Source organism: Paralichthys olivaceus, chromosome 2, assembly GCF_024713975.1.
Source record: "Paralichthys olivaceus isolate ysfri-2021 chromosome 2, ASM2471397v2, whole genome shotgun sequence".
NCBI lineage: Eukaryota > Metazoa > Chordata > Actinopteri > Pleuronectiformes > Paralichthyidae > Paralichthys > Paralichthys olivaceus.
The window spans coordinates 11,463,478-11,482,541 of NC_091094.1; the positions used below are offsets into that span (position 1 = coordinate 11,463,478).

The 19,064-nt window shown below is 41.2% G+C and overlaps 1 protein-coding gene across 8 annotated transcripts in view; it reads left to right on the forward strand.

Annotated features, from left to right (window-relative positions):
• The window catches only part of kaznb (kazrin, periplakin interacting protein b), a 105,837-nt gene that overhangs the window by 43,153 nt on the left and 43,620 nt on the right, over positions 1 to 19,064 (forward strand). The window contains exon 1 of one of the 8 annotated variants that reach the window (XM_069535704.1): positions 16,312 to 16,467. The exons of the other annotated variants lie outside the window; for them this stretch is intronic. Coding sequence (XP_069391805.1) covers positions 16,380 to 16,467 — 88 coding nt within the window. The 5' untranslated portion in view covers positions 16,312 to 16,379. Of the gene's footprint in view, positions 1 to 16,311; positions 16,468 to 19,064 lie in introns of those variants that run through there. 8 annotated transcript variants of the gene reach the window in all.

Sequence of the window (19,064 nt, forward strand, 5' to 3'; positions counted from 1 at the left end):
CGTGGAGATGAATGTGTTTGAGAGTGAGAACATGAACATGTGCGACTGGCTTGAAAACAACAGTAGGGGAAATATTGGGGGAATGTGCAGCAGGGTGGCTAAGATCATTCCTCTGTTAGTCTGCTGACTTATTTTCCCCTAAACTCAAGAGCAGAGGGACAGTGGAAAAGGCAGTTGACCAAGAAAAAAAGAACTGACTTGAGTTTTCTTATTAGATGGGAGGGGTTGGGGTTAGAGAGCGTGGGCCAGAGCCTGTCCGGGTTTTGTTTCCCAGGCAGCAGCTGGGCTCCTCTGGGGCTGCAATCCCTCCAACTCTGGCTCCTTCTCAGCTCTCTCCCCTATATCTGGCAAGGAGTCTTAAACAGTCCTTCAGGCCCAGGAGCTGCGTGCCAACATCTCTGATCAGGGCTGGCGACACCATGGCACCGTTATGCAGTCAGTGAAAAAAGATGAGATGCTTTAAACCTGTGAATGATTTAACTTGAAGTTTTCAGGGTACTGTGGCCTTTTTGGCTCAGGATGATTTGTTCTGGCTTCACGCCGTGCTTTGTAATATCTCACTTGTTGCTTTCAGTAAGAACATGAAAAAGTACTGTTGAATAGTTGCTGCATATATATGCATAATGATGTTTCCTGGCACTTTTTTATCTTTAGTTCATACATCTTTTAAAGCTACATCCATGTAGCCTATACATCTTGAAATTAGTAATGATTAGTTGTGTGTAGTTTGATTGGAGTGACAGGAAAACGGGGGGGAATCATATTTGCCTGTTGCCCTGACATGCAAACTGAACATCAAAAACCACTGCTTCAATCAATTAACATCAAGTTCCTGAGCAACTAATTAGTTGTGACAAATTACAGGATGATATGAAAGATTCAACATTTATAGAACTTGTGGCTCGCTGAAATTGTGAACATGCCACAGAAAGAAAAAGCCTAATTTGTTCTGCATTTGACTTGGGTATGTCTAAAAGTTGTCGGGTTATCGAGAGCATGCCTTGCCAAGCAGTTCACTGTCAGTATCTATTAAATGACTCACGATGGCTCCCTGTGTCGGGCATATGGCGTTCAGTGGCTTGTGATTCTTCTTGCCCGCTGCTGGTGCTCGAAGAGTGATGATGTACTTGTTTTTAAAGTTATAATGAGTAACAGTTCTTTAATGGAAGGTCCCAAAACCAACATGTTATGTGTGTTGTTGAGTTTTGTCTACAAATTATACAAATATGTGCTTTATAACTCCTGGGAGCAAACAACGAAGGAAAAACACACTGTTAGCCAGTTAGTCAATTAGCTAGTCAGCTGTTGTTCCTTCCTCAGCTGTCACCTGGCAACAGAGCTGTGGATGAAAACGTTCTTTGGTTGTTTAAAAAAGATGTTTTTTAAACATGTGGACCGTTAGCTGTTCAGTTAATACTTACATTCAAAAATACGTTCTTCTGACATTTTCTCCACGACTTTTGCTGCCATTACCTTATTGAAAAACTGTTCATCACTTAAGTGCAATGAATCATGGGATATGTTAAGCAGTGAAGGCTCCACCCATTGGAGCCTCTGTTTCTTGGAGGAGCCTTGAATTAGGACAGTCTAGTCGCGCCACTGTGACGTAATTGGTCTACAAATGCAACTTCCGAATTGAGACAGTGCTTGAGACCAAAGTTACATATTGTACATTAAACTCTGCCTTATGTATGCACCGTGGAGGCTGTGTGCATCCTGCATTCTTTAATAATGTAAGTTATGCATCAGTGTTCATGACATGCGGTTAAAGGGCAACACATGGTGTCACAGTGGTTCCATCAGGGTTAACTCAGTTTGTAGATTATAAATTTGGAATCAGAGTGCCTGCCTGACAATCTCCGATGTGGTGCGGAATCAGAAAGACGTGGGAGTTTATTGAGCAAGGAGGGTTTCATAAAAAATGAAGTTGCATCGTGGGAAATTTAGTAAATTTTGAGCCTGAAGCATACAACGTAATAAAAGTCAGGATATCCGAGCTTTTGCTGGTTCAATGCTGATCATTCGAGAGCTAAGCCTGGTTTAAGTTATTTGCTGGATAAGTTATGTCAACAGAACGGCCAAGTAGCCTTTTTTCCACACAGGGTCTGAGTCACTCTGAACATGGCTTTTAGTCCTCACAGTTGGAATAACTCATAATAAAATAACTCTGCAGTGACGTCTCTGCTGTGTCCACCCTGCTCGCTTTCTGTCTCTGTTTCACTCCTGCAGCGTTAACAGGCAGCCTGACATTCCCACATTCCTGAATGTCAGTGCAGTGATGTCATACTTCCTGTTCCCAGAGGCCAGGCCAGCAGTCAGGTGACAGTTAAAGCCAAACACAGCCGCACACACCGCCCCCCCACCTCCCTCCTTTGCTCCAAACCCGACAAACTGAACGCCCCTGAGCCTTCACCTCTCCTGCATAAAGAGGGATGAGCCAGAGAACTGCTTAGCTTTAAGGATGTTTTCTCAAGATTTTGAAGTTTAAGATGATTCGTTTGGGGAGATCTCTCGTGTTAGGCAGTTTAGTGTGTGACGAGCCAACGTCAGCGTCCAGTGGCTTAGGGAGATTAAATGTTCTTTAGGTGTGCATCCCTCTCCAGGCCTCGCTGTTTGTTAGTCAATTTGTTGGCTCTGGCCCTGTGCAGAATCAAAGCTGCTGCACAGACAAGGTTTTTCCTTTTTCTTTTTTTTCAACATGCAGGACCTGCCTTCCGGTAAATACTGTATATTATATTGTGCCAAAATGTCACAAAAGTCTCTGCTGTTTCACCTCCCTGTGGAGCTTCAATAACATCTCTGACAGATGTCCAATAAGTCTGTAAACATGGCACCAGAAGCTGCTGTCGGCCTCAGAGTCTGTTCTCTTTGCTAAACTAATCACAAAGAGCAAGAGATTAAATCACGCAGAACTTTTAGACTCTGCATCAGGATTTACTTGACTCTTCACATTTTGCCTTTGTGTGTTTTTTTTCCATAGCAAGTATCTCTATGTAGCAAAGATTTATTCTCTATGTCTCATATTCATTTTATAGTTGAGTCAATAGAAAGGTTGGTGGCTCTCAGTTACAGTACAAACCTACCTCCTTTTATTCAGGCCATTGACAGTAATGTATTCATTGCCAGGGTGGTGACACCCCTTTATTATTGGCTCTTTCATTTAATCCATGACATTGACAACAGGCCTTGTGTAACGACAATAATGTTTCACCTACCTTCAACCACAGTGCTGCCATACTTAACATCAATCTGAATTATGAGGAGAGAAATATAGCTTTCATTCAATGCGTCTGAAGAATCAGTAGCTTCAGGAAAAATATTTTGTCCTCCATAATCAATGGGAACGGACCTCGCAGGATTTTTCATTATTTATACTCTTGGTAGATCAGTGCCCGGCTGTCGGCTGGAGAGAAAGTGCTCATCAAGGACTCAAGGGATTCTGCCAATACTAATCCATAAACCTTTCTAAGACACAACCATAAGGCAGCTGTTAGTGACTCATACAGCACAGGGAGTATGGATGACTACTGTCAGCTTTAAACAAGGAGAGTAATTTAGTCGGCACAAAGGGTGAACGCAGTGATGTATATGTATGACATTTATTATTTCTCAAATGTCCATGAGCATCATGATCAGCCACAGTCGAGGCAAAATAAGGTGTTAGACCTAAATCAACGTAAGGTTTGTCCAGGTTTGGTACAGACCATGCTCTTTGACTTTCTGCACTTCCAAGGTTTAGATAAGTAAGAATATCACCCAGTTGAGTCAGTGGCACAAATGTATTGTTTAAAAAATAACTGGTTCATCAACAGAAAACCAAAAATAAAAGAAAGTGAGGGGTGAACTACAGCTCTTAAGTGAGAAAGATCAGAGCTGAGCAGAACTCTATCAGTGAGTGAAAGCTGAAGGTTATGCTTTGCACGAACATGACAAAACATTTGGTTGTTAAATTTGGATAAATTTAACAACCAAATGGTTTGATTGGGGTTAAAATGTATCCCTCTGAACGAGGGCAGGGGCACACAAAGCACACTGTGAATGCTTAAAAAATCCCTCATAAAAAAATAATTGGTTAAAATCCAACGGAATAAATAAATGAGTTCATAAGAAATTGAGATGGTTTAAAAGACAGACTCAGGCGGGGCAGTGAGGGCTTTAGTTCTTATAACATTTCTTGGCCTCTCCCTCTGCTGTTAAATTAAAAAAGATGAGGCTTGTTAACATGAAAATTTATAATAGATACCAATAGATAACAGCAATAATAAATAATAACATGAAATTCATAAAAGGAGAGGCAAGTTTAGGGTTAAGCATAGCTGTTCTGTATAATGATTTTTTTCTGTTACTGGTTTCTTCTTGTTTGACTAGTATTAACAACCATCCACCAATGCACAGAAAAGATATGATTTATGAGGAATAATTTCAAATAGCCATACTTTGGTTCTACTGCTCAAAAATAATCTTGGACTCATTCTGCGGTATCAAAGTTGGTTTTACCCATGAAAAATTAAAAGCTTTTCATTATACTCAGAAGTCAAAGTGCCTTGGAGTTTTCTTTCATGTTTGTTACTCATGGACCATGAATCGAAAGAGCTCCATTGTTTGTTTGGCTTTTTAAGAAGACACATTTGCCTTTCTCTTATGCAAAGCTGCTCTTTTTTGGATCCTTTTTATGTTTGTACGGTCTGATGAGGGACGCTGAAAACATCATAAAAGTCAACTTTCAAATGTGAATTTGAAGAAAAAGCTTCCAGAACCAGCAGCTCCTCCAACTTAACAATTCTATTATATATGCTTTTGCCAGTACGATAGAATACCCACAGTCAGGGATAGAGGAAGATAAAGCAGCTGAAACCTTTAAGGACATTCTCCAAACTGTTCAGCTTGCTGTAAAACAGTGTTGATTAAGTATTCTCAGTGATTATCTTATCTCCCAATAGCTGCACTGCCTCTAATGCTATGTACTTTAGAGTAATTGTAGGGAAGAATCATCTCCCCATCTGGCCTGAGTTTGTCAGAGGCCCAGAGTCTCTCATTACTTCATCGTACACATGAGCAGGGCTGGGAACAGAGCGCCAAAGTACAGGGGCAAAATCCCACCCACTTCAGCTCTTTCTCTTTCTCTCTCTTTCTCTCTCTCTCTCTCTGTAACACTCTCCAGAGACCACCCGCATTCCCGTTTGCTGTTCACATGCAGAGAAAGTATGCAGTGCGCTCTAACCTTCCCCCTGTATCCACCACTGTCCAAATACCTCACCCCCTCCCCTCCCAATATTCCCTGCCTGGCCTCCCTCAGCCACGCCCTGTCTGTGGTCAATGCAGCATGAGAGGAACTGTGTCCAAACAATAGCTAAGAGAGAGGCAGCCCCTTACCCCTCCAACATTTCTCCCTCTCTCTTCCTCACCGACTTCCTCCAGTAGAAAAACTAATCATGGCACCGCCAGGATTCCCGGGGCCTCTCATACCGTGTGAAGACACCAGTGGTGGTGGTGGGCGGGAGGTTTTACTTTCTCTTAGATCGGATAGTTCAAAGAGCTCATTGTCCTCTAAAAGGATGATAAACCAATGGCGTACAGTATTCCCATTCATTTATGACATTTTTATCTCATTAATATCTTGTAACATTACAGGACTTTAAATTTAGATGAACAAAGGTAATATAATCTCTATATAAAGCATATAATTACATTAATATATATAGAGGATAGTTGGAAAAAAATTAGCACGTATCAAGGAAATAAAAACTGTCGTAACAAAATGGAAAAGCAAGACAGATTTACACAGGAAATAACACAATATAATTCAATGCATCTTTATTTGAGTATTTGCAATTTATTTACCTAATGGTTAAGCTTCTTTTTCATTAAGTGTTTAATTAATTTTGTCTTTAGTATTACTTTTTGTTTCCAATTTTAGCTGAGTGTATCTGCACTAGCCGAGGGCTTAGAATACTTACTGGCACATTGGCAGCTTTTGCTCTACAGTGGTTGGTAATGACCTTAAATAAATAATGACTCTGTGGTTATTTGTTTTGCTTTTTAATGGAATGCAAGCTCCAGTAATGAACTGACAGAGCTGCACAGGCTGTCAGAGAGAGCAGAGGTCCTGTGGACTCTGAGTTTCCACTCCTGAGCTTGGCTGCAGGGAAGGACAGCCGGACGGCACATATTCACTTTCATGCCCATACAGGGGCAGAGGAAGCCGCGCTGTATTGTTTCAAAAGCTCTGAAATTCTTCCGAGTTTGTGGTTCACCGGGAGGGCATTGTGATTTCATGTTGCAGCATGCTGGGGCAGAGGGGACAGATGACAGCTAACCTCTTCCTTTAGCGCTGTTGGGCGAGGTGACAGAAGTGCTGCCCTGGGCATCAGCTGGTGAGAGCATTCCTTTGGGTTTGGTTGGCAGATGGCCGCAGTGCCCTCACCGTGCAGCACCTGATGTGAACTGCCACCAGAGAGACTGGGCCTGTGAAAAACAAAAGCAGGCGGTGAAGCACAACCAGAAGAGGGAGTTGCGAGAAGGATGCCAACTCTAAGACAGGCTACATCTCCAACAGACATTTCTCTGCAATTATATCTGTGAGGCCAACTTCATCTGAAAGAAACTTCACAGAGTGAGTCAGTGAACGCCAATTCAAGGAAAACTGAGCAGCGCTTTAACCGTGACACTAAGCAGTGAATTGCTCTCCAGTATGATACACTGTCTCTGAGATGATATTATTCCTATCAGTGTGACTGATATGTCTCCGTATGCTAATGAGATTCATGAAAGCCAAAGTGCTCACTTAACTATTTCTTTCCCACCGGCTCACGACAGTCTTTGTTTCCCAGTTGGTTTTTGATGAAGACAACATTTAATATGGATTTCCTGTGTGTAGGTCACGACTCGGGTTAAGAGCACATTATGAGGCCGGCTGTTATTGGCTGGGGAGTGGAGGGAGAGGAGAAGATTAATGAGGATATTTCTCACCGTTATCAAGTCTCTTATGATACTTTTCTCCCCCATTTCCCTCTCATGGCCCATCATCATAACTTTGCATGCAGCAAGTATTCTATAGTTTTTTCATCAGTGAAGGAAATGGACTGTAGCCAGTGACAGAAAAAGGACTCTTCAGAGGGTATCGTGTATTTATCACCACCGTATGTCAGAGTGGAAGATTCATGTTGTGGACTGAGTGAAGTATTTCTTCCGAGTTGTGTTTTATGGTCCTGCTGCATATTTCATCTGCATCTTGTGCAACTAGAGAGGATCCTGGACTCTGGGTCCAGATGGGGAAACCTGTCAGTCCTTGACTCTGAATGAGGTACAAAACACAATGAGCTGGGATGAACTATGTTGAGTTCTGGGTGAAGTATAGAATGTATGGACGACACGTCTTCACTTCCTTTTTGTTGTACAAAACTGAGGGTTCAATACCCTGGATACAGGAGCCACCATCTTGTAATTTGGATTCTGAACAGTAGTGATGGTGATGTGGAGTCACGCCATCGAAGTTCCATTGATTCCCATGGTCGACCAATCACCAGTCAGTCTTAGCAGTCAATCATGATGTTTCACCCTGGCTTTGGAAGCCAAAATATCCTGTACACAAATGCTGCCATTATTCTGTCGATGATCATTTGGAGTCATTTGAGTCTTTGCAATAGCGATCAGGGAGGGAGCTGTGGGATTGAGGTCCCTCAATACTCAAATAGATGAACACTTACATACATACATCAGTCTGATAAGAATCACCTAAAATGACAGAAACCATCTTTGAGAAAAGGATTTATGACCTTTACTGCAGCCAGTCACCAGGGGGCTGTCAGGCTGATTTAGCTTCATTTAAGGGGATCTGTCATGTCGTCCATCTTTATACAGTCTATTGTGTGAAGCCTGACAGATACAGAAGCATCTTCTATTCTCCCGCTGTATTCGCAGTATCTCCATCTATGACACTCAGTGGAAAAACGAGTGATAAAAATTCACTGTACATGTGCCCCGTTACAAGAAATGAGCTCTGATTCTCTCATGTGTGATGTTTCAAGGCCGACGCCTGCGTGTTGTGGTGCCTGCGTCGCAACAGGAGGTGCAGAAAACAATTTGACTCTAAGCACCTAAACTCTCTCCTCTCTCCCCACGCTGCCGCTCTATACATCTAATCCTCCGTTTTCACCTTAAATCATCCAAATCCCTGTTGAGTCTAAACTTCAAACAAGTGCAACTCTCAGAGAGGGAGAGAGAGATGAGGAGACAGACGGAGAGGAAGACGAAGCCTGGTTGCCTTCACAACAGTCTCAGCTCATCCTATTTTAATGCCTCATTGCTTTAGCAGTGGAGATTTTTTTTTCTTACTGCTAGTACATATTGTTGCCTTGGCAGAAGAGAATGGACCAGACATGAGGGAAAATGAGTTTTGAGGAAGTACAGCCCCCCCCCCCCCCACCTCTCTCTCTGTATCCAGGGGACGTAAAGCGTGACATTCCAGCAGAGCAGAGGATAAGCAGAACACTTCATCTGGTTCACGCAGGCCTCGCACAAGATTGATGGGCTGAAGGCAGAACATGGGGGTGATACTGCGCACTTTTAAACATCCACACATTTCATTAATGGCAAAGTGAAAACATCCTAACGGTTCGACTAGAGGACGGTCAGAGGAAGGTCAAACCTTGGCTTTAGCCCTGTGTTACTGACCTACAGTACGTTCATGTATAGTGTCTAAAGTCCCTACTGTGTCATCTTTTATACTACATATACCACATAGACTGCAGCCTTTACGTCATCCGTTGACTGTATAAAAAGATGGACGCTGCTTCTCCACCTCCTCCCACAATCCAGAAATGAAGCCAACATATCCCCTACATGAAAGCTGCTATCTTTCTCCAAAAACGTGATTGAGAGACCAAGTCTGCATTGCAGTGATCGGGAGATGGAGTTGGTGTTTTGAGGTCCCGTCCATACACAAGCCTGACCAATCGGGCATCAATCTCAGCTGTCAATCAAGGCATCCCACCCTGTTTGTATATCATCAAATCACTAATTCACCAGTTATTAGAACACTTGAACAAATGTCATTGTGATGAGAACTACCTAAAATCAAAGAATCCATCTTTGAGAATAATGTATGTAATGTGTCCCATTTACAAACATGGAGAAGGCAAAATTTGATGGTTTACGGTTTCGGAATATTGGTCGGACAAAAACAAGACTAACCAATAATCAAATTAAGACATCTGTTGCTACCATATAGTCATTAAGCTAGCACATAGTATTTATGGTTCATTTTCCATGTTGTATCTCCACACTGCTCCTCCAGACTGTAACAGATGGTTCACACTGCAGCAGTTCACTTTTTAGTGGTATTCCACCGAGCTCTGCTACTGAGGTTGTTTCCAATCAGACTAAAATGAATCAAATCAGTCTCTGAATTCATCATCAGGAAAAATGTGGGTTTCACAAATAAGGTTACGTCCTAAAACAAAGCTGGACATTGATGTCGTAAAGTGTCAGACTTATCTGCTTCTCTCTGGAGTGAAGTTTATGAGCAAATATGTAACCAAAGCATGCAGGAACTTAACATTGTTTTCATTTCATTTCTTTTTAGCAGAACTAAACATGATTCATTTTAGGTGAAAATAAAACTGAATAAGTTGATGCATCATCATCAGCTCCCCAGTTCCCTCTGTATTGTTGACATTGAGCGCTAAAGTGGGCTCCATCCCTGAATTATTTTTGGTCTGCAGCCTGAAGGCATTAGAGCTGCAATCATGCCTTTCTGTTTTCTCCTGCTGAGGGGCTTCTACACAAATATTTAGCAGGTCACCAATTACTGTACACAGTGTGCTCAGGCATATGTACACATACACAAACACACCGTGCCTCTGTTGAGAAGTCTGTGTATATACATTCCTGTAAATGTGTTTATTGTTTAAAATAAGTGTCTGGCTAAAACTTAACCTTAGACCAGATGTCCTCCACCAGTATCCCAAGAGACAAGGCCGTGTGCATTGTGGGATGCATGTTTGTGCATTCCTATTTTAAAAGAACCATCACAGCGCCTCTCAAATTTATTCACAGCTGTCAGATCAATGTCAGGGAGGCTGCTATCTGTTTCTTTATTTAAAACTGTGATTTTCTCCAGAAGAGTTAAATACATTAATGTTTTCTTTTTTTTAAAATACTGAAAACATCTGTTTTTTCAATACAAAAAACATCTTCACCATCCTGCTAAATCTTGTTAAAGTTAAATATGATTCCAAATTATCAAAGAATGTCCAGGCTGTGTGAGTAACCTGATATGAATAGGTTACTTATCATATTTACACCTGGCATTAAAAGGCGTTTTGGTTGACCATATGAAAGTACAGGTGTGTGATTGTGATCTTATTTGCCAAACCACATTTAACACAAGTGTAAATGCAATTGTGTTATCCATCCACATACAACAACTACGTAGCAGAAAATCAGAATTGTTTACGACCACTCCACTGCTGCTAGCAGTCATTAGCCATTAGCACACAAAGCAATCCTCTCCTTTTTCCACCTGTGGATGGAGCGAAGACAAGACCAATTGAAAAGCTCAAGACAAAAGAGAGTCAGTCTAGTACCACAGTCATTCTATACATTTTACCTTTATGAAAGATATCAAATTCATTTCTGCGGAAACTGTGTGGTTTTTGCTTTGAATTATATTGACAGGTGGTCCCCACTCTGCTTATAAATATAAACTAGTGCAGTGCTGGATCTAAACCTGTTTGGAATGGGCTGTTTGTTTTGTCTGTGGTGATGCTGGTTGCAGCTTTCCTTTCTGAAACTGTAGAAAAGACCTGCAGTAGCCATGCTGTGGCAAATAAAGCCTGGCTGCTGGACTCAGTCCACAGAAACATGAAGCTGTGACTCCGCTGCTACAAAGATTCTCATGATATTCACATGCAAAAATCGATTTCTGGAATTATTAGACAGATGAGGTGGACAAAATATTAGAAACACCATTCAAAACGGACCCACACCATTCCTTGTTTGCAGGGCAGGCTGTTGGTTATAGATTTCTAATTTCCAAACCCAAACTGAGGTAACAACTATTGCCGTTCTCTCACAAAGAGCACATTGTGCCACAGTTTTCACAGTAGTTCAGGAGTAGTTTTTGTGACTAGTAAACTTTCGTTGACCTTTAAAACCAGTGGATTTTCCCTTTTTCCTTTGCTATCATCCCTTTGATTCTTCGCTTGTTTTCTGGTATTGTATCTGCGACCACTCTCTATTGGTCCCCTCAAAGTATGCACAACAGTTCCAACGACTGGACATAAGCGATTGAATCTTCTGCTCTGGCCGCCGAACAATGAGTCCCTTTCAACATGGCTACATTTACTTGAAGCGGTGTGAGTTTTTTTGGAGGAGGGTTTCAGATTCAGGGGTTTCCCACAGACTCCCCCCTAATTAACCACCGCGAGCAACTCAGCTACTAGTCTCTCCGTCCAGGAATGTTGCTCCCAAACCGCCAAGTATTTCTCTGTTCCATCCACCGCCACAAAACATCCTTATTTCCAAATTATGCGCACCAGACACACTAATGAGAAAACAACAAAGCATTTTATTTTACAGTATTACACAGTTTCACCATCAGATTTATCTCCTGAGGAGGGATAGTAGCTACTTTCCATACTTGCGGAGAGACATTTTTAACCTGTGGGTGTAGTCGAGGAAAAGCAGTGGTACAATGAGACATTCTGTGCGTGACTGTTGTGTGTGTGACAGGATCAATTACTCTGCCTTCATCTGGCTAACGTGTGCAACATGCAGGGAGAGGAGAGGAGAGGATTTTCAGACCTATAACTCCATTAATAGGTCTTGTGTGCTTCTGAATTGATTTTGAGGTCAGTCCATAAAGCACATTGGCCCAGCACTGTACTAACAGTGGCATCATTATGGTGTTATTAGTGCTTTGGGGAGGGCTGGCAGAGAAGGGGGGAGGCTGGCAGGGCTGTGGGAGTAATTCACAGGTGCGTTAAACCCGACCACTCTTCTGGAGAGAGAGAAAACAGCTGAGGTGGTGGTCAGATCACCTCAGTCACGCCGCTGTAATCCAATTAGCACAGGTGCTTGAACAGTGCGAGTCTCAATTAACATTTTCTGCACACACTCTTTATAGCTGTTACATGAGCTGCAATCAGAGAAGCAAACAATACGCAACTCAAATCAACGTACTGAAAAATGCATCTTCCAGCAGCAGTGGTAGGAAAAGTATTCAGATAATTCATTCAAGTCAAAGTTACAATACTGAAAATTCTCAATTACAAAAGCGGACAGAAGTATTGTGAACCAGTGATAAAAGTAAAAATACTGTTGATGCCAGTGTTGCATTATCATTAAACTGTTGGATCTTTTTCAAACTTAAAATTTAAGTTGAATTTTCTATTCGACTGAGTTGATTTTAATGATCTGATGATTTAGTGGTTTCAAATAAATCAAGTAACAACATTTTACATATATATACTGTATATATGTATATATACATATATAATATTTCAACAATGTTTATATCATAATTCAAGTTCTGTTTGTTTGCATTTGTTTTTTTTAATTCATAGTTATTTATAATAAAGTTTCATGAAGTTGACATCTTAGGACCCATTGCCTTTATTTATTTTACTATATATATCTGCATCATATTTATTACTTCATAATCTTAGCGTCAGCCATCTGAAATCCATAATGGCCATTGCAGAAAGTGTCGAACCAGCCATAATGAACTATTTACCTTTTGTTTAAATTAAAGTAACTAGTTATTTGAGCTCTGAAATGATTTTAGTGATCTAAGATATAAAAGGATTATAAAGGTGCAAAAATGAAACATTTCAAATAAAGTACAAATACTAAAGCACAGTACTTAAAGTCAATTTCTTTTCCACCACTGCTCATTAGGTGTGAACTGTGAAAGATAGTTGTGAAAATCACACCTTCACAGTTCAAACCTATACACGAGAAAGAGAAGCAAGCAAACCAGGGGTGTCTTTCACTTTTCACTTACTCCAGTGTTTTGTGGACTCAAACACTTCACCCACCCTCCATTGGTATACTGGTAAGTAGATAATGAGTGCATTTAAATTTTTGGGTGAGCTATCCTTTTAGATCCAATGGTTTTTTTAATTTGTTTTGTGATTTTAACATTTAAACATGTGCACTTCTGGGCCTCACAGCTCATGATGAAAGTGTGATGTTATTCATTTCGTGAGATAATTAAATCAGATTAGGATTCAAATAAAGAGGTTCCTCTTCAGCCTCCCTGTTCTGCTGGATGGACCCAGTGCTGCTCCATCTGGACTCAATTACAGCTCCTGCTATTGAACTCAACTTACCATCAGTTCCTGTTTATTGATGCAACTTTTCCTTATTAGTTGTGTGTTGACCTTTCAGCAAGTTAACACAGGCCCAGTAGGGATTTTAATGGGTTCTGCTCACACTGCGCTGCCTTTATGAATAAATGAGTAAAAGACATGTGAGTACCTGGTGCAGGAGAGATGTGCAGTAATTACTGAGCCTGGTTTCACTTTGATAGTCCTACAGCAGTATGTCATGCTGATTATGACTCACTTCTGAAATGGAAATCGTCCTTTTTTTTTTGTTTGCGCACTTTTTTACCCTGAAGCTGTTAATAATCTCTGTCTTTGCTTTTCCCAGCATCACTACAGTCATGGGGGGAATTCCAACCATCTCAGCACAGAGTCCAATTGTAGTTCTGTAAAATGATGGCTAATTTCTCAGAGGTTTATGGTTACATGGTTGGTAGCCTGCTTTGTAGGGAGCGGGGGTGTGGGAATTTGGATTGTTCCAAACATTTCATCCGTCTCACTTGGACAGACTGTTTGGACATCTTAAGCAAGACCATACACAGGGTCCGCCTGTGACATAAGTTCAGCCCTTTGTGCCCCCAACCATCAGCGTTTTGTTTTATTGTCCGATGGGGGGGAATGTTGAGATACAAGCCTTTTAGTCAGTGTCAGTGCGTTTGGGGATGTTTTGATGTCTCTGCATTGTTTTGATTTGACGCTGCAGGGCATTTCCATATTTCTAATTCTCACGAGTTCACGAGCGCAGCCCTCTTTGATTTTCTCTCGTCTTTGTGCTGTCTGTAACTTCAGCTGGGACATGTTCACACTGATTTATAATCATTCACATGCACAAGATGCTTCTCTCTGTGGCTCTGCTGATAGGTGCAGATTTTTGGCTGCTGCCTCCACTTCCTCCTGTAACTGAGAGAGAGAGAGATGACAGAGAGAGAGAGATGACAGATTGATAAAGGAAGTAGCACAACTAAGAAAAGAAGGAAGGCAGAAACAGACAGAGGATGATATGAGAGGGTAAAATTCAGAGACTTTCAAAAGACCAGTGAGCTGTAATGTGCAGCAGAGCACTGTGACAGACAGGTAATGAGTGAGTGGTAATGCACCTCCAGACCTTAATTGGTTTGAATGAGCGGACTGGAGAGGCTCTTCCATCAGGATGTGGATGAGCAGACTGTCAGGTGACAAGCCACAGAAAAATAACTAATTGGGTCTCTGCTCCAGACACAACTCCTGTCTTTACTCATGTTGCTGACACAAAGCTAAAGCTTCATTGTTCAGATCCATCGGCTTTTATGGTGTTTACAATCAGGACTAACCTCTATCGCCGTTTTCAGACATGACCTGTGGATAAAATCCAGTTTACCAGGAGTTTGCCTTTCACACATGCACAACACAGCGGGAGGTTCTCTGCACAGGCACGTTCACAACAGCAACAAATCCTCCGCATTATCCAGGCGAGAGGTGGAGCAGCGGAGATCACGTAATTTTGGTGGTTGCTTTTTCACCAGGAGATTTTTGTTTTCTTTTTGGTTTGTTTTTTAAAATGTTGCTTCTGTCGCATGTTAGCAGCGTCTTCATGTAATCTGTTACATCAGCAAGAGACGTTTTGACTTGTTTATTCTCTGGCAGTTCAGACATGTTACACTCATCCGTCAGAAACTCCTGTTGGCTGACTAACTACTCGCATGACATTAAAATTAAAACCACAAATAACCCATGAGGCAACACTTTCAGCTGGGGAGACTTCTTCCAGTCAAAAAGAATCACTGATGGAAACAGCAATCCTGTAATTCTAGTAGTGTTTCCAGAAAATATATGATGACCTGAAATTCAGGTAAATGCAGTTTTTCTTTATACAGGATTAAAATACAGCGTTCAGCACACTGCTGAGTATATATATGTACGTACCATCGATTCTAAAATGGCCAAAAAAAAATCTGATACGTTACATGCGACGGCTAATAGTGCCCCCCCCCTAGTGGCCAGTGGAAGTTGTTACTTGAGTTTTGTTGTTCAGAGATGAAGACCTAATTTCCGAAAATGTTTCAGTGGAATTTTAAGCAATTAAAGAAGCTAATATATGAGTTCAAAAGTAAGAGATTAAAATGGTAAATGTTGTCAGTTACAGTGCTAATGGTGGAATTAGCTGAATTGTTCTTTTTAAGTATAAGACAGTTCAGTGGAAAATTGTCCAGAAGAATAATGTTAAGGATATATACGATGACAAAAATACAGCAATAACAATAATTATTATTTCGACGCTTTTTATTATTTAATAAAAATGAAATGCGCAGCCTGGCTGTTCTGTAAATACACAGTCTAACAGTATATTTCACTTTGTTTATTTCAGCACATTATGTTGATTTATCTGATTTCTGCACTCGCTCCAGTGCTAAGTACTCTCAGGGGAGACAACATATTGACGTCATTTGATTTCGCCAACAGGGGTGTGAGCTACTGAAGTGGCTGTTAAGATGCAGACTGTGACTTGAGGAGTGTCTCAGTTTAATGTTCACATATGCTACTGCTATTATATTATAAGTGGGGACATTGTTACCAACACAGCGTTGCATCTGTATAAGGTGGGGCGGTCACAGCCCTTTAATACTGCAGATACCGGAGGATTACACCAAGATTGTCTCAGGCCTTACATATGTCTCAGTGTCATTGTCAGGTATTAGCTCTTTAGCACGCTTTACTTTAGCTGTCTGATTACACAGCTGGAGGGTGAAGGTCCTGATTTAGGAATGAGTGTAATCCAGCGGTATATCTCTGTCTTTGGCATTTACGGGAATGTCCCATCTGGGGGGGTGGGGTGGGGCAGGGGACCAGCAGGAGGTGGGCAAGACCGTCACATGGTTGTACAGGGTAAGCTTTACCATAGTTTATAATAAGGATTGTCTGTGGGGGGGATAGAAATGATGGTAGGGCGTGGACTGATCCTCCTGGTAATCTGTGTCCCATCCCTCATCTGGGATCCTGGGAGCTGTAAGCGGATGCCACGCTAACGGGGAGAGGGTTGAGAGAGAAAGAGAAAAGGAGAAAGGAAGGACAGATATGGATTTGTCCTTCATGTTGAGGGCTGAGAAGATGCTGCGGCCCAGCTGTATTCCATGGGAGCTGCATGGGCCAGAGATGAACAGAGGTATAGTAGTGATGCATTAATTTTCATGCCAGGGTCACGATGCTCCACATGCACCAGCTGCTGTCCACCTCTGACCTCTACGAGTGTCGTGCAGCTGCAGTGCAGTAACTTTTGATTTATGAGGCTGTGTTTCTGCAGCCTTGCAATGAGATATGCACATACCGTGCTATAATTTAACCATGTGATCAGCAATATGAGGACATCTGACACCAAAGGCCTCTTTCTCATGCCGAGGGACAATGCCTGTGTGTATTTGTGCAGGCACATGCACATATTAGGATGATACATTGCAAATTAATTAGGATTTTGTCACAGGGGGGCACAGATGCATGATGGAACAAGAAGAGTGTGAATCATTATGTGTTGCTGCTCAGTGGACTGATACAACAGTCTGACACAATACATGAGAGGTCTATGTCCTCTTTGCTTGTTTTTCTGGATTTATGATGCAATTTAGCTATTAGCTAAACCTACACCATCAGATGTGATTCCCTCAGCTCTATTCACCTCTCATAATGCTATAATGAGTTTGTTAAAACAGTTAAATGTCTCATTTCCTGGCAGTCTTAAGCACCAAATTAGCCTGTTTAGCTTGAGTCCTGTAGACCCAACAGCAGCCAGCTGCTCTGACATTTCTAGGCCAGGATCAGGTATGGAGATGAATGATGGTTAATTTAAGAAAGGTCCAACCACCCACTGACTTTGTTATTTCACAGCACCTGCCTTTTGGAGAGACTGGCTTCAGGAGCTTAAGCAGAGCCAGTTTCAACTTCTAAAAATGAACTGTACCAGTATATGTGGATATAGATGAGTATATATGATGTCTCTTTCCCTTCTGTTTTGTTATTCTGTTGTTAAACCAAAGCAGATGGGTTATACAGTGCAGAGTACACGCTTCGCCTGAGAGACGTCATCACTTTCACTGAATGATGACATTACATTGACACATTGAATGTAGTGTTTCTTTTTTTACTCTTACCTCCGGGTTTACGTTATAGTTCACATCTGTATCAACAGCTGTGTCAAGACTGTTAATTCTTTTTGAAGATACATTGCTCAAGATTTCCCAGAGGGAAAATGCTAAGCTGACATACAAAGCCACTTTTATCCTGACACATCTTGTCTCATGATCAGTTTACACACAGTCAACCCATTATTTGTCATGTGTGAAGTGGCGTTTTCCTTTTTCCCCTGAAGGCACCTTCTTATTTCACAAGAGTTTATAGATATTTTCTAAAAATGTTTGCAGAGGTGTTTGTTTGGTGCTAGATGGCCTCCATTATTGTGTGTGTGTGTGTGTGTGTGTGTGTGTGTGTGTGTGTGTGTTTGTGTTTGTGTGTGTGTGTGTGTGTTTGTTATTTGATCTGCACTGTAACGAGTTACAGCATGTCCCTTTCCCAGCTTTTAAAAAAGCAAAACTAACATTTTCTAATAGTTATATACAGATGTTTTATTATTTCAGCAAACCTGTTAAATGTGGCACTAAGAAAATGTTCTTGTAAAACACTGCCTACCTGTATTATTAACTCTGTGTTAAAGTTAAAATGATGATCTTGGTGTGTTTGTTGTGAGAGACGAGAGCTCGGTCTGTGGTTTAATGAAACTTGTTTGTGTTGACTGAGGTTTCTGAACATTTGACTTTTAATACCTCACAACAGTCGTTTGGTGGCTTCCCTTCCGCCCTGCTCTCATCAGTCATGCTGCATTATGCACTGGCTCTAATATCTCTGATGTTCCCTAACATTTTGTTTTGAGAGAGGATTAAAGTTTAAGCCCAAGGTTGCCGACAGCAACTGTTACCTAGGAACCTCGCAAGGACGGAATGCCAAGGAACAACAATGGATGTTTTAGGCTCTCTCCAGTTGCATGTTTTCTAGTTGCCAGTTGTCTTCAGTGAAACTAAGGGGGGAAAAAGCCTGAGTGTTTTGTTTGGTTCTGAGACACTGTCAGTGGTGGAAGAAGTACTCAGATGTTTTACTGAAGTAAAAGTAGCAATATCACATTTATTTCTGAAGTCAAAATTATAGTAAAAGAAAAAAAATGAGGTTAACATTAAGTAATTAAATAATTAAATAATAATAACTTTCTTATCATTATTGATGCGTCACGTCAGAGGTTCAGTGTGTAGAATTTAGTGGCATCTAGCGGTGAAGCTGCATATTGCAGCGTATGTAATATCACTCACCTCACCCTCCCTTTCAAGCATGAAGGAAACCCTACAACCTTACAACCCTACATTTGTTTTGTCCCTTCTGAGCTACTGCAGAACTGTGGCGGTACGATGTGGACTCTGTGGACAAAGACCTACTCCTGTAATGAAAATGCAACTCCTAGTGTCAGGTGGTTACTTATAAAAACACCCCTATTAATATTGTGTGATTCTGATGAAACTCTATTTCTGCCAATAGATTTCTCTTCCTACACTGGACCTTAAATGTTGCAGCTATAACCTTCTGCAGCTACTTTATAATTTCTTTTTTGAATTGTAATGTGTATTATTAGTTATATCTAACCTGATTATAAAGTAGTGTAAAATGAAATGCACCTTAATTTTGTTTTACTTCTGTTCAGTATTTGAGTAAATGTCATCAGTTACT